The sequence below is a fragment of the Chenopodium quinoa genome, unplaced genomic scaffold (assembly GCF_001683475.1).
Source record: "Chenopodium quinoa cultivar QQ74 unplaced genomic scaffold, ASM168347v1, whole genome shotgun sequence".
NCBI lineage: Eukaryota > Viridiplantae > Streptophyta > Magnoliopsida > Caryophyllales > Amaranthaceae > Chenopodium > Chenopodium quinoa.
This window is the reverse complement of record NW_018745533.1, coordinates 2193151-2217114: the sequence shown is the minus strand read 5'-3', so window position 1 is coordinate 2217114 and position 23964 is coordinate 2193151. Positions and strand designations below refer to the sequence as shown.

The following is a 23964-nucleotide window of genomic DNA, read 5'->3' as shown; positions in this document are numbered from 1 at the left end:
AAAAATATATACTTTGTGTATATTTAAAATTGTAACTAAAAGGTTGAACTTGAGCTGGAGTTCAGTTATGACTTGTGAATTTATGTTGAGTCAAGCCTCCATTTTCAACTATAACAAGGCTCTAGGTCGAGTTTGAATTGATTATGAGTCCAACTAAGGATCTGTTCTGATTGACTGAATTGAGCTGAGTTAAACTAAATTGAATTGAACTAAACTAAACTGAATATTTTATGAGAAAAGAAAATTAAGAACTGAACTTATTGGAGCTGAATTGATTTGAAAATGAGTTGAAGAGAACAGACCCTAAGGTATAACAAGACCGTATTATGTCCAAGTAGAAAATTCATATGGCACCTTTAATTTATTTCTATTGAAGTCTTCAGTCCGTTGTGCATTATCTACCAACCTATTAATTATTATTATGTTAATGAAAGCACTCAAGCACCAAAACCTAATTTATTTATTTGTTTTTTTAAAAAAAAAAAAGAAAAGAAAATTATTTATTGTTTATTAAAAGAAAATTTACGTTTTTGTAATTTGTAGGCATGTTCCGTGCTGGACAGAACTTCCAAACTTGAGAGTTGAGATGTTTGACCTCCCTATATGAAATGCTCTAAATAGAAGATAGGTTTTGTACCGTGATTTTTTAAAAATAAGCATTTACTTAGTATATTTAAGGTACAAAAGTCAATGGTCGATAGTCGATAATATAAGGAAACTGAGGCAATCTTTCACTTTTAAACACGTGTAATATTAATGTTCGAACTTATGACCAAGTCTTGACACAAATGTTTTGGTAAAATCTCCAAAAATATACAAAATATTATTATTATTATTATTATTATTATTCTAAAAGGTTTTTTTTTTAAAAAAAAAAAAAATCATAGAAAGATTTAAAGAATAAACTACTCCGTATTTAGATGAGATTTAATCAAAATAAGGCGTTTAATACTTTAATCAAATTAGCTGACATTTACACTTTAAATACCTTATAATAGGCGTTGATTTTATTTTCATTTTAAAAATAACGTTAATTGTTAAAAGTCTTGAAGATTCCTAGCAGGAGGCATGGATTTTGTTAATAATATTTCTACTTGAAGATGCTTCACATGATATCATTCGTTGACTTCCTTGATCGACATTAATAATTCTTGGCCTTTTTTGACATGCGATACACGAACTAATTAATATTTGACCTAGTCTCGTCACATGGGCCGATAAGCCGATATTACTCTTATCAATTATTTCCAAGCAAAATAGTTGGTTCAGTCTAATTCCGTGACCCGATTGATGTCTATATAATTACAGAGAATTACGTCAACTAATAATTTAGTTGGTTAAAATTTAAAGGTGATATTCTTAACATGAGATTGAATCTCGTTTATATTACTTCCTTCATAGCAATACTTGGGGGGAAAAAAAATAATTATCGAGTTTTATTGGAGTTGATAATGATAGCTTACTAATTATCATGTGTCCATATTTTCAATGTTTACATACTTCATTTGTTAGAAAATTCAAAGTAACTAAATAAGAGGTCTAAGACTTAAGAATATAAGATACAAACAAACAAATAAAGAAAAAATAACGTTCAAAGTAATCAGCATGTTACATACTTTCATGTATGACTTCAAGTCATAGTGATTTATTTGGTATGGCTTCTAGAATGAAAAGGCTTATCAGCTTTAATTTAGAAAAAAAAAAAAAATTTAACCCAGGAAACATCTTCTCAATTTCTAGGCATGAAGAATAATCCAAAAAAGAAACTGAGCTAAATGAACATTAACTACTCTAGTTACTTTAAATTTGAATAATGTTCCCGAAAAAAAAAATTGAATAAATATACGTAGTACGTACTTAAATTTTGTATATTTTTCTCTCTTTTTTAAGACGAAGTCTTCATTTTTACACAAGAAAAAAATTCTGCTTAGAACTTTCAATTCTCTAATTTTACACTTGTCACAATTATGGGAAAAAAACATTAATCCATTATTTCAAATATATAGTTGCCCCTAGAGCTCCAAGAAGGGGCATGTAAATCAAAATAACTACAGTATTATTTTTTTGAAATAAAATTGTTAAGTGAGACAGACTCGTTTATTAGTGAAACGCACCCAAAATTTGAAACCTATGAACAAAATTCAATACTCTAAGTTTTAAGAGCCTGTTTTCTTCAGCTTAATTACAGTTTAGTTTAGTTCAGTTCAATTCAATTCAACTCCAATCATTTCAGCTCGGTTCGGCTTCAATCAGTTCAGCTCTTAATTTTATTCTCTCATAAACAATTCAGTTCAGCTTAGTTCACTAAATCAGAACAGACCTTAATATATATATATATATATATATATATATATATATATATATATATATATATATATATATATATATATATATATATATATATATATATATATATATATATATATATATATATATATATATATATATATATATATATATATAATTTGACCCAAAGCCATTTCCCAAATATAGGAACATATACAATTATGAAATTGTAGCAAATGTACCGTAAAAATATTACTACTAATCTCAAAAATATTACTCGTAATTCATACAAGTACTTTCTGAAATAGGAAATCCACTAATTCTTAGTCAATTTTCAATTTTAAGAGATTAGACTTTGAAACACTTAAATGTCCCATCTTGTCCTTGATGATTAAATTTCTTTTTCTTATGTCTTATCTTGATACCCATCACGTGAAATTTTACATAATTCCTCAATTAATCCATTTTATAATCTTAATTTCCAATTAAAACTATTTTTTACTTGGCCTTTTGTTCCTTTTTAGGGATATCATATATTCAATATGGTTATTTAAATATAACAGATTACATTTTGAAAATTAAACACAGATGACATATTCATATATAGTCAAAGTTGATACACAATAACGTTAAAAATATATTCTCTACGTTTTAATAACATAAATTGATGTGCATTTCGTATTTGATGTGCATTTCGTATTTGTGTTTGATCTTGTGCAATTACGAAGATTTTATGCTTGAAACAAGAATCATAAAAGGGAATACAAGGTTGATAAAGGATTACTAGAAGAAGGAATTAAAAGTAAAAAAAGATTGAAGGATGTTTGATTTTTCTTTGAACAAGCTTTCATAATAATTCATAAACAAACATATATATCACGTGGTAGATTAAAATCCTTCATTAATACGTTAGTGTAGAGGTGTCACCTTCAAAGCTTCATTCTCGTGAACACATCTTCTCTTTCCAAGTCATTTCACCATTTTTTTTTTTACCAATTATTTTAATTTTTAATATTTATAAAAGTATTTAATTCACCCTCCGACAATTTCTCCTAATCCAACAAATTATGGGCCCAACCACTCCATGATTTTAATTATTTTCTTTTCAACAAGGAAAACATTGCAAAGAGTCCAACTTGTAGTGGTTAGGGGTGTACACCGGTCCAAAACCGGATCGGACCTGGACCGGACCTGTTTGGACCGGGGACCTGAATTGGGTAATTATGAGGACCGGGGACCGGACCTGAATTAACAGGTCCGGTTCCGGGCTAGACCTGAAAAATCAAGTCCGGTCCAGGTTTGGACCTGAATGGACCTGTTTTGTGATTTTTTTCGTTTTTTTTATTTTTTTTAATAAAAAACTTGTTGGACCTGCATATGGACCTGCGTATGGACCTGTTTTGTGATTTTTAGACCTGTTGCATAATTAAATAATTACATACAAACCAAAATTATTAATCACAAAAGTACAAAACTACATAAAGTCTATAAAAGTATAAAGTCCCAATTCTCAAACACCAAAAATACCAAAAAAAAAAACATAAATTCGATATGAAGTACTTTTGGCTATCTGAAACACAGGAAACACTCTCTTATTATCCTTCATGCTGCGCCTATAACACTCTGCCATCTTGGAAGCCCTTTTCTTTTCTCCAGGTTTAAGATCCCGCCTATTCGATATGAAGTACTTTTGTTTCCACTCCATTGTCACGAACAAACTGTTTCCATCCATCTGTAAACACCAATGGCCTTTCATCATATGTACTCGAGAGTCTGATTTTCCATTTGTGTTTACTTGGCGCTATAAGTGTACACCACGGGGAGAGTTTCTCCTTGAAACACTCCATGAACTTCTGAGGAATATTCTGCAAGAAATGTTCACCAAAAAATTCAATCAAGTGAGCTAATATATATTAATAATATAAGTGCAGTTGCTTTCATAACACTCCATGAAGCATACCTGAATACAAATGCCTAGTTAAGCATCATCTTTGAGAATGAATGAATGGTTAATTGTTGTGTTTTAAAGCAGTTTTTAGGAGATCCAAAGACCTTTTTTTTTTTAAATGCAAGATCATTAAAAAGCTGATCTTGTTAACATAAATTCCAGAAATTTTCATGACATCGTTAAGAGAAGTAAATAAACCAATTGGAAATATAAGCAAATAACTAAGAGTATAGAAAATCATCTTGAATAGACACGGATAGAGCACAAAACAAAGTAGGGAGGGTGTCTCTTTTTAAGGATGCTCAGTATTCATTTCAAGACGGTACAAGTTTCATTTGAGTAGGCAAAATTTAAGACAAAACCAACAACCTTAACCTAGGACCTGGGTTTTTCCTTCTTTTCCTTGAACATAGCTAGAAGAGAGACACCAGCAACCTTGACAACCTTAAATCGGACTCCAGGAATATCTCCCACAGCATGTCCTTTACGACCAAATCCAGCAATCAACACCTCATCCTGCACAAACCACATTTTCTTAGTATGGAAGGAAAAACAGAGCTAGATAATATCAATTTCAAAGTCAAATACAATATAATCAGGTAACAAATATTAGACAAAATTCCACAAACTTCTGCATGATCCACATTTTCAGCATGAATCTACACCCAAACACAACATTAAACTACATACATATAACAGAAGACCTTGACTTCTTTTACCAATCAGGTAACTTCTTTAGTAAAAGGGAACAGTTTATCGTTCTTTGATAAGAAGTATGAATTAGCATTATCTTAGAACAACTTTTTCCAGATGATTTGCTCATGAAAGGATAAAAAACCAACAGTGTATGACTGATCTTAATTGCTCAAGCTATATACTCTCCACCGCAATATTGTTATGATAGTCTTAAACCACAAAAATAAAGCTGCACATGTACTGAACAGGAGTGGGTGCAGGAGTACTGACAGAAGAATCAGATAAACCAGCACAGAAAGAGTGCGCACTATCATGTTTTATATGTTTCTGGATAAACTGTTATCAAGAGTTTATGATATGAGTATAAGAAAAGCATTGTTACTAATGTTAAACCTTCAGTAATCAGATGCCAGTATTTCTCCAAAAAATCCACAACAGAATTGACATTATTTCTACAATGGTTAACAAATAACTGGAGTTGTTTAGACTTTAAGAGTTTCTACAAAGGTTAACAAATAATTGGAGTTGTTTAAACTTTAACAAACAACATTATTTCTAACACGGTTAACAAATGACAGTTAACAAACTGCTAGTGTATCACTAAGTTTGTGTCGAAAGGCACAAAATACCAGCAACTTCACAACCAAGCAATTTATGAAACAGTAAGTGCATATATGCTTGCAGACATTAATAGAACGGACTTACATTTTCCTCAATGAAGTTCAAACAACCATCATTGGGCACGAAAGCAGCAATCTTTTTTCCATTCTTAATCAACTGCACACGAGCACACTTTCTGATAGCAGAGTTGGGCATTTTTTTGCAATGATAAGTTTATGCAACAACGCTTATATAATGACTAATAACATAGAATTTATGCATCCGAATGCATAAAATCAACTATTCAATTTGAAGCCATGCCAAAGGTCAATGCAAAGTACTAGATAAACACTAGACTACTAGATGTTTACAATCTAATCACTACTTTCCCTGCTCTTCTGATTTTATTAAACCCTAAAACCCTAAACTTTAAACTAAAAAAAACCAAAAAAAAAACATAAATTCGAAAGAAATTCGATTATAAACCAAAAAAGAAAAAACATAAATTCGAAAACATTGAAGTAAAAAAAAGAAATTCAACATGCAAACATCAAATAATCATTATAAGCAATTGAAACATGAATAAACATATAAATTCTAACACTTAATTCATTATTTCGAATACAAAATACCCAAACATAATTAGATAATTTAGATTTACATTAAAAAAAAATAACTTACCGGAGAAATGGAAAATCGCGCAGTAGCTGTCTCATGCGGTGGTCGGTGGGCGCCTGGGCTTCGCCTGAGAGAGTGAGGAAGGCAGGAGGTGTCGGCGGTGGGCGTTGCCGCGTTGGGCTGAGTCTGGAGACAGTGAGCGTGACTGCGTGAGGGAGAGGGGGAGACAGCCTGTTTGTTAGGGTTAGAATGAAATGAAAGAGAATTCAAGCGTCACTCAAGCTGCCAGCGTTATTTTGATTTTTGAATTTTTTTTTTTTTTTTTTTTTTAAAAAATACAATTTTTTCGGGTTTCAGGTCCGGACCTGAAAACCCCGGGTTTAGACCGGGTCCGGACCGGAACCGGGAACCTTAATTTTTAAGGACCGGGACCGGACCTGAATCAACAGGTCCGGGTCAGGTCCGGTCCGGATCAGGTCGGTTCAGGTCCGGTTTCAGGTCCGGTCCAGTTTTTGTACACCCCTAGTAGTGGTATACCAAATAGTATATCAATAATTTTATTTAATTTATAATCTTTTGTCACATCAAATACATCATACAATTAAATTTAATGCAACAACAAGAAATGCATTACTCTAACTACTACTTTAAGTTAATCTCTTTACCTTTAACTATTCATTTTAGAGTAAACGTTGGGTTTTGGATGAGGGAAGCCTATGGGAAGGAAAGGATAGGAAGAAAGAGGGGTATGACTCTATTTTTCATCATTTTTTATTTTATTTTTTTATTTTTTTTTATTTTTTTGGTGAAAAAGTACTTAATTAGCATAAACCAACATTTCAAAGTCTAAAGGTCTGTTCTCATTGACTAAAATGAGTTCAACTGAACTGAACTTATTAGAGCTGAACTGAATATTTTATGAGAGAAGGAAATTAAGAGCTGAACTGAATTAAATGAACTGAAAATAATCTGATGAGAGCAGAGCCTAATACAATCCTCTAAATAGAGATCCATACAATAACTAGGGAGATCGGAAAACATCCTAGTTACATTCATTTCATAATCTAAACATCTTGAGGTATCGGCAATCATGTCAGCTAGCTTGTTCCATTGTCTTCCTACATAATTAATGTATACCTTCATCTCCGGCCAGGCGGCCATCATATTTTCCTTATTTCATGTGCGATATGAACATCTGATAGAGAAAGAAATGGATGTGTGGGATTAAATCGGACTAAACCGTCTAGATTTTACGACAGATGGCTCTATTTTGACTAAATCAATCACGACTGAATGATTTAATATTATATTTGAATATAGCTAATCTAATAGTGACTCGATTAATTCAAATTGAGTTCTAGAAATCTCTTTTTCCGACTTTTATGATAAGGTTATCTTCATTCTTTTTTAGGGTTTTATTTTTTGTTCAATTATCTTTACATACTTTAAAAATCTAACAAGGGTTTGTAATTTCTAATACAAATTTGGAAAAATAATTTTGAATAAGGCTATGCTCTCTTCACTTCAACTTTAATTTTGTTAAATTATTTTATATTCTTTTTTTTTTTACTGAAATGAAATTATTTCTACATATTAAAACTTAATTTATTAATTCTTTATTATATTTGTTCTTTGAATTTCTACCAAGTAATTTTTAATAAACTAAAACTATTTTTTTTTTATCTAACTTAAATCATTTTTACTAAATTAAATATTATTTTGGCCTAAGATGATGAGAACAAGGTCAAGTTTTAGAAAAATAAAAGCTACAAAGTACCATCAAGGATTCAAGGCTATGCTAAATTCACCTTTTTCAAGGGCCGAATACCTCAAAAAAAAAATATTTAATCATATATATCTAAGATAAAATAGTGCATTGACATGTGTGCCAAATTTAATTGTGTCAATTATTCAGGAACGGTGGAGTATCGTAGTTCAATATTAATGATACTTACACTATATACTACGTATATGTTTTATTAGGCATTCCTTTTCAATTTTTTTTTTTAATTACATACTAGAGTTTATTCATTAATTAGGAGGGTAACTATTAGAGTGTTCAATAATATTTGTTCCATTAAAATATCTCGATATTTTTTATGATTCAATCTGAAAATTTGGTGATCCGATCCAAAAATTCGAAAATCCGATTATAATTTCTTTGATTCGGAAGTTTTGAATATAAAAATACGATCATAATAATACTACATATATATTGAGATAAATCCAACAAATTGTATACATTAATGAGATTTTTTATTTAAAGTTTTTATACTTTAACATAAAATTGAAATAGGTGTTATAATACGAGATGGAGGGACTATAACCTTATGCTATCTACATGCTCATAAAGTATAAAATTTAAAATATCAAGTCTTTTGTATGATTTTGAATTATATATGTAACTAAATGTTAATAATTGTTGAAAAGTAGGGGGGGAAACGGACTTGAACTGCTAACACAAAATACATTCCCTCCTTTCTATGAAATTCTTCTTATTTTTCGATTAGGGTTGCTCCATGAAGTTTTTTTGTACTTCTATTCTATTTTTTCTATTATCGATGGAATACTACATAGTACTACATATTAATTAACCCGAGCTTCACCCATTTTTTGAACCACTTAGGGCTTGTTCTGATTGAGTGAACTAAGCAAAACTAAACTAAACTAAATTGAAAATAAGCTGAAGAAAACAGACCCTTATATTACGGAGTAATATATACAAAGTATATACTCAATCTCCCTTATCATATGTGTAAAAAAAAAATCCCCTTATCATAAAGTAACTATATGAATCAGCTTATATTACTTTATTTATTTTCTTAATATATGCATTTATAGTAAATGGAAAGAAATTTGTTAAAGGACACAAAGTATAATTAAGGGCTACTTTTGTCTATGAAGTTTTCCAATTACTTTAGTTGATGCCGTTTTTCATTTTCCACTCCGTACTAAACTTATTTTTGTTCAAAAAGGTTGAAGATTAGGTACATGTACAACAGTACAAATGCACATGAGTAGACGAGTAGTTAAGTAAATCGAATAATTATCTCTTCTCATAAAATAATCACGTTACCACTAATAATTATTCTTGGTATAGAACCACCCAAAAACTTAGCATTATGTTATTTGGCAGTACACTTAATAATGTACCATTTTTTTGTATTTTTTTAAATGAAAAGTACACCTTGGTCTAAAGCATAAACTTTAATATAAAAATATAATTGTATAAGAATTTTGATTTTATATTTATTCTTTAACATATAGAAATTTAAAAGTATAAAATCAAATAAACATTTCCACTGTTTTTTTGAGTTGTATTATTATAAGATTTCTCAACTAATCATTTATTTGAGAAATAAATATTGTAGCCATAATTGAATCAATTTTTTTTGTTTGTTTGGTGCACATAATTGAATCAAAATTTGACCATAACAATTTGCAATTATGTATTAATTAAAAATAACTTACGTGCGTGACTAAAGAAACGTATCAACTAAAAAGAAATGGAGGACTATTAAAGTACAAATTGTTATACCATGTTGATCAGACATTTTCTTGCTTTATTTATGATTTTACCACTCGGTTAATTAATTTTGCATATCAATGTGATACAGAGTAAATTGAAACTCCCTCATTATCAATAACCAAGAAAAATAAAAGATGTTCTTTCGAAAAAGAAAAATAAAAGATGTATTTAACTCAAAAAATCTACTTCCTCTGGTTTTTTTTTTGTTTTTTTAGTTGCAATAGTTTGACTTTTACACTATTCATGAGTTTCACTTTGCTTAGTTTTGAAAATTTATGCATAGATAAAAATATAGTCACGTGGAATTTTGTTAGATTCGTCTCGATTTGTACAATTTTAATATTATTGGTAATAAAATATGTTAACGACTCAAAACATGCATTGACAAGCGTGTAAAAAGAAGTGTTGCAACTACTCCATAAAAAAAAGAGGAAGTAAACTTTAAGAATGAAAAATATATACTTCTTCCGTTTCTATTTAGTTGACGCGTTTGATTTAGGCACATATATTAAGGAGAACAGAAAGAGAATGAAAAAGCAAGTGGGGTTGTTTGCAAATGCAATGTAAAAAATTTGCTGCAAAAAGAAATTTGTCAACTAAAAAAACTTCCTAAAATTAAATACGTGTCAAACTAAAAAGAAACGGAGGTAATAATAAAGTAAAAAGGAAAAAAGCACGAGTAGCAGTCCTCTTCTCATTGGCTCTCACCAACGTGATGTTGCCGTTTATTTTAACTGGGTCCCACCCCACCCTTCTCACTAACTGCAGTACGGCACGTCGTTTTTCTCGATATATTATTTTAATTTTTTTTAATATTTGAATAACGCCGTTATTTTTTCTATTAACGCCGTTATGTGGGGACTACTTCCCGTTTACGGTATTACCCCTAACGTTACGGTAGAGTTTAAACGTGAATTCTTTGATTTAAAAAAAGATTCGAAAATGTGAAGTGGTATTTGTCTTTTTTTTTTTTCTTTTTTTTTTTTTTTTTTTAAAGATATGAAAATGTGGGGTTTTTAAATTTGAGATTTGACGGACCACAAAAGTCACATTCATTGTGATTAAAGAGTATAAATACAATGATCAATTTCCTCTTTGTATGGTTCACAAAATTATCATCTACCCTATGTATATATGTATAGATCTAAGGTTTTAATAATATCGTGTTTGAAATTTCTTTTTCAATCTTTTTTTATAGGATTGTTTTGTTACATTCAGCATTGATGATTTGATGTCGACTTTTTAATCGAGTACTACTATTTGAGAAAATTCATATAATGTGTTGAATAGGAAATGATTCGTACGATTTTTTAACAATGAACATCAAACAATTGAAGGTCAATAGTACATGAGAGTGATGAGACATGAAAAATAAAACAACGGGACAAAATGGAGGGAAAAAAAAAGGAAGTGTAGTATGTGCGCAAGTTAGCGAAATAATTAGGCTCAAGTGTTGTTTCCTAATAACTTGATATCTTATGGTACCTTCACGGTGTTGGACCATGCACCTCTTTTCTTTGATTCTCGCTACAACAATGCTAATTTTGTGCCACGAATGTTTCGGTTCTAAAATTATTGGACTCTAGAGGAGGAGTCTCATTCTATAGTTAAAAAAATATGGCCGCACGTTCACGATTTTATCGTATTCAACAAAAAATGTCTAGAATAAAGACCGAGCTTAAGACATGGGCACGTAAAAGGTATGGAAACAATAATAATAAATTATTGGCAAATGAAGAAAAAATAAAAGAACTTCATCGTGCCCTTCGATCACAACCTTTTAATCTTATTTTAGTAAGTCATATTAATAGAATGATTCGTCAATGTGAAAAACTCCTCCTTTTTGGACAGCGACATTATGGCTCTCTAAATCGAAAGAAATGGTTAACTCAAGGAGATAGGAACACTCGTTTTTTCCATAACAAAATGAGCAAAAAAAAATAGTCTCAACGACCATTCATAGGCTAAAAAATGAAAATAATGATTGGGTTGATACTTGTGATGAGATTAAATCTCCTTTTAGACTCATTTCGCTCGAGATTTAAGACAACTCGTAATACTACAAGACAATTAGACTTATCCTTTATAGACCCTATAACGATACCCGAAGATTGCAACTCTCTTCTTGCTCCGGTCTCTAAAGAAGAAATTAAGGACGCTTTCTTTAACATGAACCCAGACAAAGCCCCTGGCTCTGACGGGTTTGGAGCTAAGTTCTTTCAATCCTATTGGAAAATTATTTAAAAAGACATCACCTTGGAGATCCAAAGTTTCTTTTCACATGGATGTCTTCCACCAGCAATAAACCATACCATCATTACTCTTATTCCTAAGACGGAAATGCCCGAGAATCCTAACCACTTTCGTCCGATCAGCCTAGTGAACACAGTGTACAAAGCAATTTCCAAGTTATTGGTCAATCGTTTATGCCCTATTCTTCAAAAAACAGTGAGTCCGCTTCAAAACGCTTTTACTCCAGACCGTTCTATCCACGATAATATCCTCGTTGTCCAAGAAATTTTAAACACGTTCCAGAAATCTAAAAACAAAACAGGTTGGTACGCCTTAAAACTTGACATGGAAAAGGCATATGATAGAATAGAATGGGATTTCTTGTGGGAATGCCTAAAAGCTTTTGGCTTCCCTTCCCAATGGATTGCTTGGATCCAAGAATGTGTTACTAAAGTTTCATACTCTTTAAAAATTAATGGTGAAACAACTGACTGGTTTAAACCCTCTAGAGGTCTTAGACAAGGGACCCATTATCCCCCTACTTATTCATCCTTTGCATGGAAGTTCTTATTAGGAAACTTTGTTTAGAAAGTTCTAACTGCAAATCTGGGATAAGCTTCAAAATTTGTCCTAGGTCCTTTTCTATTCCTTGTTTGCTATTTGCAGATGATAGCTTACTTTTCTGTAAAGCTACCAACTCAGTTTGTACTAATCTTAAGAATATCCTAGATTTTTTTTGTGACATCTTTGGCCAACTAGTAAATTTTCACAAATCTTCAATTATTTTCTCAAGAAACATCCCTAATGGCCGAAGAACATCCTTAGATGCACATTTTAACATGACCCCTAAAGCCTCACTTGGTAGATATTTAGGCGTTATCTTTAGTTCTTATTATCCAATGAAGAAATATTATAAAAATGTCATGGAAAAAACTGAACAGCGTATCCAACATTGGGAAGCCGGTTTCTTATCAAAGGCAGGTAGACATACGCTTATCCAAAGCAATTTGGAAGCTTTACCTAGTTACCTATGCTCATCTTCCCTCATTCCTAATGATGTCTCTAAAGAATTAGACTCCCTTCACCGTAAATTCTTTTGGAGACAAGAGAAAGATAAAAACAGCATCTCCTTATCGCTTGGGATAAGATTTGTAGACCAAAGAATGCAGGTGGGCTAGGTCTCCGGCAAACACTGCCTCTTAACAAGGTATTCATTGCAAAGTTAGGGTGGAAAATTATCTCCGAACCTAATAGTCTATGGGTTAAAATCATTAGAGATAAATATCTATGTAATAAATCCTTCTTTGAATGCACTCCAAATGTTAAAGATTCTCATATTTGGAGGAAAATCCTTGCCCAACGGGAAATTTTAAGAAAAGGAATTCGATGGAAGGTTGGAAATGGAATGGATATATACTTTTGGATTGATAATTGGGTAACCAACCAAAGCTTACTTGAACTACTTCGTATGGATCCTAATCAAGTTGAGTTAGACACAAAAGTTTCGGACTTCATTCTACCCAACAAACAATGGGATAGACAGAAGCTATGCTACTTTCTCCCAGACAATATTGTTTCTCAAATATAGGAATTCCATTACCTAGAAGCACGATGCTAGATATGCCGGTGTGGGGTCTTACTTCGTCTGGCACGTTTACAGTAAAATCCGCCACATGGCTTGCCCATAATCTTGACCTTGATGATAAATGGGAACATCGTTGGATATGGAAATTAGATATCCCCCCTAAGCTCCAAATCTTCTTGTGGAAAATTCTTCATAATAGTCTAAGCGTTCGTGATACACTTTACAAAAGAAATGTAATTCCTTTTAGTGAATGTGGTCTATGTAATGTTCATGGTGAAATAGCGAACCATCTCTTTCTTTCTTGCATTCATTCTAAAGATGTTTGGAACCATACCTTAGTTAAGAATTGGTTGGGTAGTAGAGTTCCCTACATTGATTTAGTTGAAGCACTTTTATGCTTAAAAAAACACAAACTATCTATTAGGAAATTTATCTTCCTTATTTGGAGTATTTGGAAAGAGCGAAATTCTATAATTTTCCGCCAAGAATCCTTTGATATTCCTAGAATTTTCCACCGAGCGCAATTTGCGTTCAATGAGTGGCACTACAGAATTCTCACCGATACTTTTTCTTCATCGGGATCTCCTATTCGGATATCCTCATCTTCTCCTCCTCATTCTCCAACATACACCATCATGGTTTCCTGGGAGGCGCCGCCAACAAATTTCTACAAACTCAATTTTGACGGTTCAGTACTCAACAAGTCAGCAGCAGTAGGGATTCTCATCAGAGACAGTAGTGGGGCAGTTTTAGGAGCTCGAGCTTTCAACCTCGGCACCACCAAGGTTTTCATAACAGAGGCCATGACTCTTCATAAAGGCATTCTTCTAGCTCTTGAGCGTGGGATCAAAAATATCATAATTGAAGGTGATAATCTTTTGGTAATCAACTCCGTTAATGGCATCTGGTCAACACCATGGTTGATCATATTATTAAAGACATTTGTTCACTTCTAAGCAATTTCGATAACTGGAGCATTCGTCACATCTTTCGGGAGGCAAATCAAGCAGCGAACTGGATAGCAAATGTTGGTCATTTAGTTAGTAATAGTATGTATATAGTTCCTTGTAATAATTCTTCTTTATTTCCCATCCTTTCTTCCGACGCATTAGGAATTCCCCTCGTTAGGAGGGTTTCCTAATGTTTACTTTTTTCTTACCATTATTAAAAAAAAAAAAGGTGTTGTTTGGTGTAACTACTCCGTATTATACTCATCTATAAACTATAGCCATATATTCCCGGCCATTTGACAAATTTTGCATATGAATGTGGCTTTTATGACAATCTAGCTAATTGGCTAGTTTTACCTAGATTTCAATCTCTTAAAAGTGTGAGTGATATATTTTTTTTCCACACGTTTTAATTAGTTTACTTTATTGGGTAAGGGCTGCATATAACCATTTAATATCCTTCTTGTTTTTAGTATTATTAAGTTGGAAATTTATCGACAATTTACAAATAAATCAGTGTAATAATTGTTTATTTATTGTTTATATTTTTTTTCTTTTTTTAGCTTCTTATGGGCTGCATATATCTTTTTCCTACTTTTATACTAATTGTTGAAACCTAACATAAACTATAGACAAAAACACAGAGTAGAGGAAGTATATTTATTTATTTATTTAAAGGAAAATATTTATCTTGCATATACGTGATTGATCATTTCACTCATTAATTGGTTTCAAATGAAAAGCCATATTACATGCTACTCCATATGTACATTTGTGTGCAGTGTGCATCCACAACTACAAGTCTACAAGAGTGTTTTCTTCACCTATTTGAATTTGAACTTAGAATATTCAAAAATTAGGGTCTGTTCTTATTGACTGAACTGAACTGAACTAAACTAAACTGAACTGAATATTTTATAAGAGAAGGAAATTAGGAGCTGAACTGAACTGAACTGAGCTGAACTGAACTTCAACGTAAGAGAACAAACCCTTATTGAAACTGGTTGAAATATATTAGATCCGATTAAGTATAATTGATTGAAATTTATTAGGTCTGGTTGGAACTTATTGAATCTAATTAAAACTTGTTTATTATTATTATTATTATTATTATTATTATTATTATTATTGAAGTTGATACTATAGAAATATGATTAAAATGTTACAACGACATTGTCCTTTTAAAAAACTTACTATAAATTCTTTGCTATTCGTATTAATTATCAATAAATTATAAATAAATCTTAAAGTATAGAGTAATAGCTAGCTAGTACTAATAACAAAACAATGTACCTAGTAAAAAAATTTGTAGTACTAGCATTACTATATAAAATCGTAGAATTAATGTGATGTATAGTATTTCGAATATTATGTATTAATACTAACATATTTTAGGCATGAATGAAACTTATTAAATCTGATAAAAACTTATTGAAATTTATTACGAAGTAAAATATATTGGGCCTAATTAAAGCTAATTTGAACTTTTCTAAACTTCTTAGACATAAAGCTTACTCTTTTTTGAGATGAAAAGAATACACCCTAATTTAGTTCAAAGTACTTTTAAATGTTGAAAATAAAATTCTAACTTACTATTATTCGAGAAAGCAATTGTTTATCATCATGACAATTTAATGAATTTTGTTTGATTAGTTTCTATAAAAATTCTAATATTTCATATGATGTACAATCTTTAAATCAGATCACCAATAAGTTAATTTTACAATAGTAACTTAGCCATGTGAATATTGTGGACCTACTTTGGTAAAGAACAATGTTAGAGATTTGTCATCGATTGACATCATTAAAAATCTACAGTATTTACTTAGACGTGAAATTCAGATTGAGACTTAATGACAAATAATGAAATAAAACCATTGTAGAATCGTCGCTAATCATAATTGATCGAATTTTGAGTATTGATGGCAACTACTATTATTGGTATGTCATTTATTTTTTGTTTAATGAAGAATTTATTAACACTATACAATTAAAGTAAATTACAAAGTAGGGATTGTATATAAAATAAGGGTTTGTCTCTTACGTTGAAATTCAGTTCAGTTCAGTTTAGTTTAGTCCAGCTCAGTTCAGTTCAGTTCAATTCAGTTCAGCTCCTAATTTCCTTCTCTTATAAAATATTCATTTCAATTCAGTTCAGTCAATGAGAACATACCCTAAGTTTTTCATATAGTACGGACAGTGGCGGACCCAGGAATTTCCGATTGGTGGGTCACAATCGATAATCAAGTATGTAAAAAAAAAAAATTACCGAACAACCAAATAATAGTACTAAAAAATACATCCAAATATTCAAACAGTACAAAATACAACCAAATGTTCATATAATACAAGCAATTTCACATAATGACATAATCACATAAACATATTACACAAAACACAATTACACAAAACAGATTTCACATAAGTAATAAGTTCAAGAGATTTCAATTACACAAAACACAATTACACAAAACACAATTACACAAAACAGATTTCACAAAAAGAATCAATTGATGATTAGTTGATTACCTACCTTGCTAGGCGGAGGCGAGCAGCGGAGCAGGTGGAGCAGCACTGCAATAGGGCCACGGGCAGTCGGCCAGCACCGCATCACGGCAGTTGGCAGCACTCAAGTCTCAGGCACCGAGGCACGCACTCAGCAAGACAGCAATTCGCCAATTCAGCAGCACAACCAACTACAAATTAACAAATCAACCAAAGTTTAAACCAAAGTTTAATAAAATTAACTAATTAGACTGAATTAATTTGAAGATTAGAAATTAAAAATAAAAATTAGAAATCAACTTACTAGCGAGTAGCGATTTCGAAATGCGATTATGCGACTATGCGAGAAGCCACGAAGAGGACGGAGTCCACGACCACCGACGTCCGACCACCAGGCGAAGAGAACGGTGGCTGCCTGGCTGGGACGAAGCGAAGAGGCGAACTGAAGAATGGAGATGAGGCGAAGTCGCGAAGAGAAGAAGGCTAGGGCTTGAAGTCTTGAACTGAATTCGTGTTTGGTTTTTTTGGGGAAAACTGATTTTAATTTTTTTTTTTTAAATAACTTAAAATTTTTTTTTGGGCCTGGTGAGTCACTTGACCCACCAGGTCTAAGCCCAAGTCTGCCACTGAGTACGGAGTATCATCAACAATATACTCGTATTTTTTTACAAGGTAAGAAAAAGATAGAGGAAATATTAGGAAACCCTTTGCACGAGGGAAATTTCTAATGTGATATACTCATATTTATAAGTCATACTTTGTATATATAGACTCATATAATATATATTCGTACTTAAAGTGTATGCATGCAAATATGCAATGCCTCTATTATCGTGTATTATTAGGTCTTTTTATAGGTTAGAAAAAAATATCCTACTCGTATTAAGATCAACACTTCTCATAGTATAGCGGGGCAAGTAGTTTTCTTGCCACTAAAATCAACATTTAATTTTATAGTTATTAGGTCATAATTATAAATTAAGTTGTGGGGAAGTAGTGTGTTGAAGGGCCTACGCGTTGTTAATAACGTCATTGCTAATCAATTTGCACACCATGTAAATTAGATCTAAACATGAAATTTTGGATTAAGACTTGACATGAAAGAGCAAGTATTAATCGATTTAACGTTGTTTATGAAGTATTATTAATCAAATCACAATAAATAATACTATGAGATTGTCAGATCAACTTTTACTTATTACTCTATTCATCAAATAATTAATATGATCATATTCACTTGAAGAAAGATTATCCAATTTTCTTGCTTAAATGTAGGCCTTTATACTCTATATATCTTACAAACTTGGAGTATAATTTATTTCCTTAATCTTTTTTTAATTCACTTGAAGAATGATTGAGATTTTTTTTTTTTTTTATTGCTTTAATGTTCTTTTCTAATAATATATAGGAAAAACTAAAAGAATATAATTTCATTAATGCATGGAATCCATTGGTAAACAGATGATGTGTCTAGTCTCAATGAATTTTTATTTATTTATTTATTTATTTATTATTATTATTATTATTATTAGAGGTAATCTCAACGAACATTTATCAACATAGAGATTGCTTTCTCAAAAAAAAAAAAAAAAAAACATACAGATTGTAAATTTTATGCTACAATTTAATTCTTCATTGTTTATTCATTTGATTAGTTACAAATCTTGCAATGCAATTTGACTTTTGCACAAATTTCACGCTTTAGTTTGACTTTGATTTTTTTTTTTTTTTAAATGTAGTAATGTAGGTCTATCATGGTGATCAATATTTTCAAAATATCGAAGTTTACAATTATACATATTAATAGCTAGAGACATACAAATATGTGATCAAAATAACACATATTAACAAACGGTAAATAAAAAGTATTGCAACTAACAAAACAAACAGAGAGCACTCGTAAAACTAATTGACATGTATGCAAGTGGTTGTTGTTGTCCCTATAGTAAGATTCTTTGTGTTCTACATAAGATGGCATACATGAGTCATGGAGATAACATTAGAGTAATTGCACTTCTTGATGAATTGACGTGATGATAATAATGGTATATACTTCTATATCATTATTATGAATTGAAGCTTATTTTTAAGACTTGTAGTTATGTACTAATGTCTCTTCCTTCTATGAGTTGTTTCTAGTACAACAGTTAGGCGATCTAACTTAATTTTTGGTATTTATTTTCAATTGAAAAGGATTGGAATGTTTACAATTTTGAAGATGTGATTACTTTAATTTAATTAATTAGCTTGTAATATCACCTAATACGATATACAACAATAGTATATTACCAGTAAATTAAATTATATGCAATTTGAAAGCCTTAATTGGAAGACAAGTTATATATGTCTTGGACTACAAGACAAGATTAAGTTAAGTTAACTCAAGTAATACCTTCCGTTAATGTCTTAATGATCGACCATTTGAATGAAGCTAATAACTCAAAGTACTCAGTTGATCAATAAAGTATGATACTTCATATCTTCATATAAATTGAAATATATTATATATGGGGAAATTAATTAGAACTCATGAAATACACCAAATGTATTACAATTGCTTGTCATCAAATTAGTTCAGGTATGGTGAGATGATTTCAAAAAAATAAGTGGATAAGTGAAAATTACGGGCTTGTCACTTTAGCTTAATTTCAGTTCAGTTTAGTTTAGTTTTGTTCAGTTCAGTTCAGTTCATTTCCTAATTTCTTTCTCTCATAAAATAAGCCTCCCTTGGGGGGGGGGGGGAAGGAACTGCAATAAGGCTGCCCCTTGCTCTCTTTCCCTACCTTTTTTGGCTTGGACCATGTCTCCCGAACAATCTCAGTACATGTGGCGCAAGACGATTCCACATATCGAGGTCGGAATGGGATCGGGTGTTGATTGCAACTCTATTCAGTTCACTTCATTCCAGTTTCAATTAATTCAACTCAGTAAATGGGTGACCAAATCCCAAGTGAAATAAGCATACCATATGATCAATGTAGACTAAAAATTCTAGAATATATTCTAATTTATAGTATAACACCCTATTAACATAAAAATCATACTCTAAAAAAAAACAAAAAAAACAAAAAAAAACAAAAAAAAAAAACATAAACATCACACTATAACTTTTTATAATCCCGTTGTGTTTAGTGCATAACCTATTTCAATGCAATCTAATTGAGTCCTGAAAATAAAAATTTACATTTATTTCATTAAATTCAAATAATTTTATTCAACAACAAAAAGGTAAACAATACATAAGCATTAATTAGAATTTTTAATTAATAACAATATTCAACTAATTTTTCTTTTAGTCAAATTATCTCGTCTAAAATTCTTTACACTACTTTAACGAAACATCATTTTAAAACGGAGGAGTATCCATGAACTTGAAATCCATTCCATTAGTGCGATGTCGTAAACCGAAAACGCTGTACCCGTGGTCCAACTCTTTAACCATCGCAATTATATTAAATCGATAAATTCCATCTTTCTTTTTGACGAAAAAAAAAAATTATATTAAAGTAAACGGTAAAATGATTCTCCGTTACTTAACCGAAGCAATGGCAACGTTTGAAATTACTTAGCAATTCCAAGGACATTTCTAAAACTATTCAAAACTTTCCCTTTAATTAAAAAAATCAATAAAAACCACCTCAAATTCAATATTTCACCATTTTTTTAAGATTCCCAAAAATAAAAAACAACACGTGTTTATATTGTCCCAACCAACCAAACAACTGTACACCCTCTTTTTTAAAATTAAAATAATAATTAAATTTCAATTTTATAAAATTAAGCTTTAATGTTAATTTCTTTACCACTCATTTATAAAAAGTCGCCCGCCTCCCTTGTTATTATTTCATCTTCCTTTTTTTTTATTTTCATTTCATTTTCTCTCTCTTCAAAATTTTTATTCCTCGTGGCTAAATCTAAGCAACCCATCAAATATTCTTCAACTCGTCTTGATTTTTTTTCATTTATTTGATTGATTTTTTCACCGGAAATCATGTCTGCTTCGTCGGCGATGGGTGATTCCGGCAGATTTTCCGGCAACAAGATGAGTTTTTCTCAGACTTGTAACCTCCTCAGTCAATATGTCAAGGAGAAACGCGCCCTTGGCGTTGATTCTCGAGGTAAAGATCTAAAAATATTAATTAAAATCGAAAACACGGACTAGCCAATTTAGTCGTGTTATATTTTTTTATTTAACGCGTAATTTTAATTTATATTTTGGAATTTTATAGGACCGTCGACTATGAATTTGTTTCCTGTAAGTGGGAAACAAGGAACAGCAGCAGCTGAAGAAGATTCAAATGGGTGTGTTGGGAAAACCATCAATCTCTTTCCTCAGCTTTCTGGGTTTAATTCAAGGTAAAGTTTTATTTTATTTATTTTTTCTTTTATTAGTTATAATTAGTGTTTTAAGTTTTCGGGTTTTATTATTATATCACGCGTCAATTGGTGTTATTAATGTTTTCGTATTTTGTTCCTTATCTACGAAAGCGTATACAACGTGTGTTTGGTACTGCTGTAGTTTTTCCACGTGATTAAAATTATTTTTAGCTAAAATCTTGTTGACTGTAAATCTGTAATTAAGAGATTAGGTTTTGACTAATTTGGAATTAGGATAAAGTTAGAGTAGATTGTAATTTTGTTGGACTATTTTAATTTTGTTGTTCAAACCCTTTAAAACCCAATTAAATTAATTAAATGTAATAAATGAGTTGGGTATTATATGAATTAATATTAATTGATTATTGGAATTTTCATGAAATGTTGTTGGTGTGAAACAAATTGATGGGGCCTTGTTATCTAGTCTAGTATGTAGGTGTGCCCCCAAAATTTGAGGATAAAATTATATAGGTGGACTAGGGATAATGCATGAAGAAGATGTTTTATTTTTGGATATACATTATTTGAGCCTTCTCATTTATTGAAATTTTAATTTTTTAATCCCTTGGATTATTTAGAAGTTTAGAACCTTTTGCTTAAGGAGTAGTTTAGATCTTAGGGAGATTTCTAAACATGTTTAAGATGGCCTTGAAGTTGCTCATAAGCTCGTGTAACGCTTTTATGGTAGGCAATCGGTTTTGAAATAGAATCCTTAACACATTTAAGGTGGTGTTGAGCTATTAAATAAGCTCGGGAATTGCTCTTACTATATCTGATTGGTTTTGGGATGGAACTTCGTGTAGACTAATTGTTTGGACTATGTATGGAATTTATGTACCTTTTTTTACGCGTTATTGATTCTTGTGAACTAAGATGATCAAATGTTTTGAAAAAAATTAGTAGCCAAAGCCCTCATGCATATAATTTTTCTAGCCTTGAATTAGGGTTATTGACCCTTGTGATGTTTTGGTTAAAGTTTTCCCACTTTTGTTCCGATCTTTACTAGGTGGGGAGATTTTGTGTGTCTGATTTGTTTTACTCGTCGTATTTCAGTGGGAACAAGCGTGCTAGCCCTGAGCCTCCGACTCCCCAAATGACCATCTTCTATGGAGGGCAGGTCTTAGTTTTTAATGACTTGCCAGCTGACAAGGCAAAGGAGGTCATGGACCTGGCTAGCAGCTTTGAGGCTAGCCAAAAGAAGAGTAAGGTCGAAACTACCAACTCGTCTCCCTCTAGCCCTGTTGCTGTCCCAGTATCAGCCCAAAACACCAAATCAAACCTGAACTCGACCCTGAACTCAAATCAGAACCTGACTGCTGCTTCGAAATTTGGGAAGAATGTCATACTAGCTGCCATGCCTAGAGTGTCTGGTAATTATTCTGTGCATGTAGATATGTAATGACTTAAAGGATGGGAGTATTTTGAACTATTTTTTTTGTGAATCTTTTGCTGAGTTATGTGGGTGTTCTGAAGTATTATTATCAATCTTTTGCTGATGTAAATCTTGCTTGTTTTGAACCTGCAGATCTGCCTATTACTAGGAAGGCTTCTCTTCACCGTTTCCTCGAGAAGAGAAAAGATAGGTAAGGGAACTGTTTTGCAATTAGTAGATCAAACTGATGGTTTTGTTCTTTCATCTGTTATGAGTTTGGCAGTAGGTGGTTGATGTTATACAATTGTTACCCACATTACGAATTGGTTATTATAAACCTGATTACAGTTTTTAGAAACCTAAAGAACTCGAAACACATGCTATATAATTTCTTTGCTTGAATGTATTGGATCTGATTTTTCTCTCTGTTTCAAATTAACAGGCTTGTGGGCAAACTCCCTGCTGATGTTGCCAACGGAGGCTCAGCAAAACCCGCAGAGGGCAAGGCCGCGTGGCTGGGACTGAACTCTGTGCCAGTGTTCCAGATGCAGAAGCAGCAGCAACCCTAGTAGTTCTAGACTATAGTATATGTGTTATTTATGTATACTATTATAGGCATTTTATATGAAGTATATGATATAACTAATGAGCTTATTAGCTGTAGTGTTTATTATGTTGGGGGGGGTTTGGTTATTAGAATCCCTGTTTTTAAGTTAGAGCTGACATTTTTGTGAAACTTGCTAGCTTATGTAATTATTTTAAGCTAGTCTAAGTTATTTCTCAGTTGAAATGAATATATATATGATTAATATTTTTGTTGTCGTAATTCTATCGCATCAGTGCTAAACTGCTAATCCTTTGTTCGACGGTGAGTCATTGAAATCAATTGGCACGCTGCACGCGCTAGGTGCTGTAACTGCATGAATCCAGAGATTGTAGGGTTTGCAGTAGAACGAAACCTTGAGCAGTTTCTGGGGGTTATGGAGGGCCATCCGAATCTGTTTTATAGATACATCATGTATCAAACATACCGACATCACTTCCATCAAGGCCTACTATTCTTACTCTTTCTAATGTGAACTAGTTTTCAGGCTTGAGCGATGCCTTGCTTATTATTAGTAAGCAAAATCAATATTAACTATTGCATGGTTTAGTGGTTAAGACTTTAAAATCAATCATTAACGTCGTTTACTTACAATTGCGATTACATACATTTTCGTCTTTCCTCCGACTCCAATCCTCTCTCACTCATGGCACCCCACCTGA

At 31.7% G+C, this 23964-nt stretch overlaps 2 protein-coding genes across 2 annotated transcripts; one reads left to right on the top strand and one right to left on the bottom strand.

The window, feature by feature from the left end:
- Positions 1 to 4043: 4043 nt before the first annotated feature.
- Positions 4044 to 5938, bottom strand: LOC110715939 (40S ribosomal protein S23-2-like). Its single transcript, XM_021894557.1, has 2 exons — positions 5636 to 5938; positions 4044 to 4750 (listed from the first exon to the last, which is right to left on the bottom strand). Exons 1-2 carry the CDS (start codon positions 5744 to 5746, stop codon positions 4610 to 4612), a joined length of 252 nt encoding a protein of 83 aa, XP_021750249.1. The 5' UTR covers positions 5747 to 5938; the 3' UTR covers positions 4044 to 4609.
- Positions 5939 to 20768: 14830 nt separating this feature from the next.
- LOC110715732 (protein TIFY 10b-like) lies at positions 20769 to 23524 on the top strand. The gene is made up of 5 exons (XM_021894338.1): positions 20769 to 21067; positions 21179 to 21305; positions 22380 to 22696; positions 22852 to 22909; positions 23141 to 23524. Exons 1-5 carry the CDS (start codon positions 20941 to 20943, stop codon positions 23265 to 23267), a joined length of 756 nt encoding a protein of 251 aa, XP_021750030.1. The 5' UTR covers positions 20769 to 20940; the 3' UTR covers positions 23268 to 23524.
- Positions 23525 to 23964: the final 440 nt, after the last annotated feature.

What these genes read in the sequence shown, in the direction of transcription:
- LOC110715939 (XM_021894557.1), bottom strand. Translation starts at nt 5,746, where the DNA reads ATGCCCAACTCTGCTATCAGAAAGTGTGCTCGTGTGCAGTTGATTAAG. An exon ending in TGAACTTCATTGAGGAAAAT is followed by an intron (nt 4,751 to 5,635) that starts GTAAGTCCGTTC and finishes TGGTTTGTGCAG; the next exon opens with GATGAGGTGTTGATTGCTGG.
- LOC110715732 (XM_021894338.1), top strand. Translation starts at nt 20,941, where the DNA reads ATGTCTGCTTCGTCGGCGATGGGTGATTCCGGCAGATTTTCCGGCAAC. An exon ending in CCTTGGCGTTGATTCTCGAG is followed by an intron (nt 21,068 to 21,178) that starts GTAAAGATCTAA and finishes GGAATTTTATAG; the next exon opens with GACCGTCGACTATGAATTTG. An exon ending in CTCGAGAAGAGAAAAGATAG is followed by an intron (nt 22,910 to 23,140) that starts GTAAGGGAACTG and finishes TCAAATTAACAG; the next exon opens with GCTTGTGGGCAAACTCCCTG.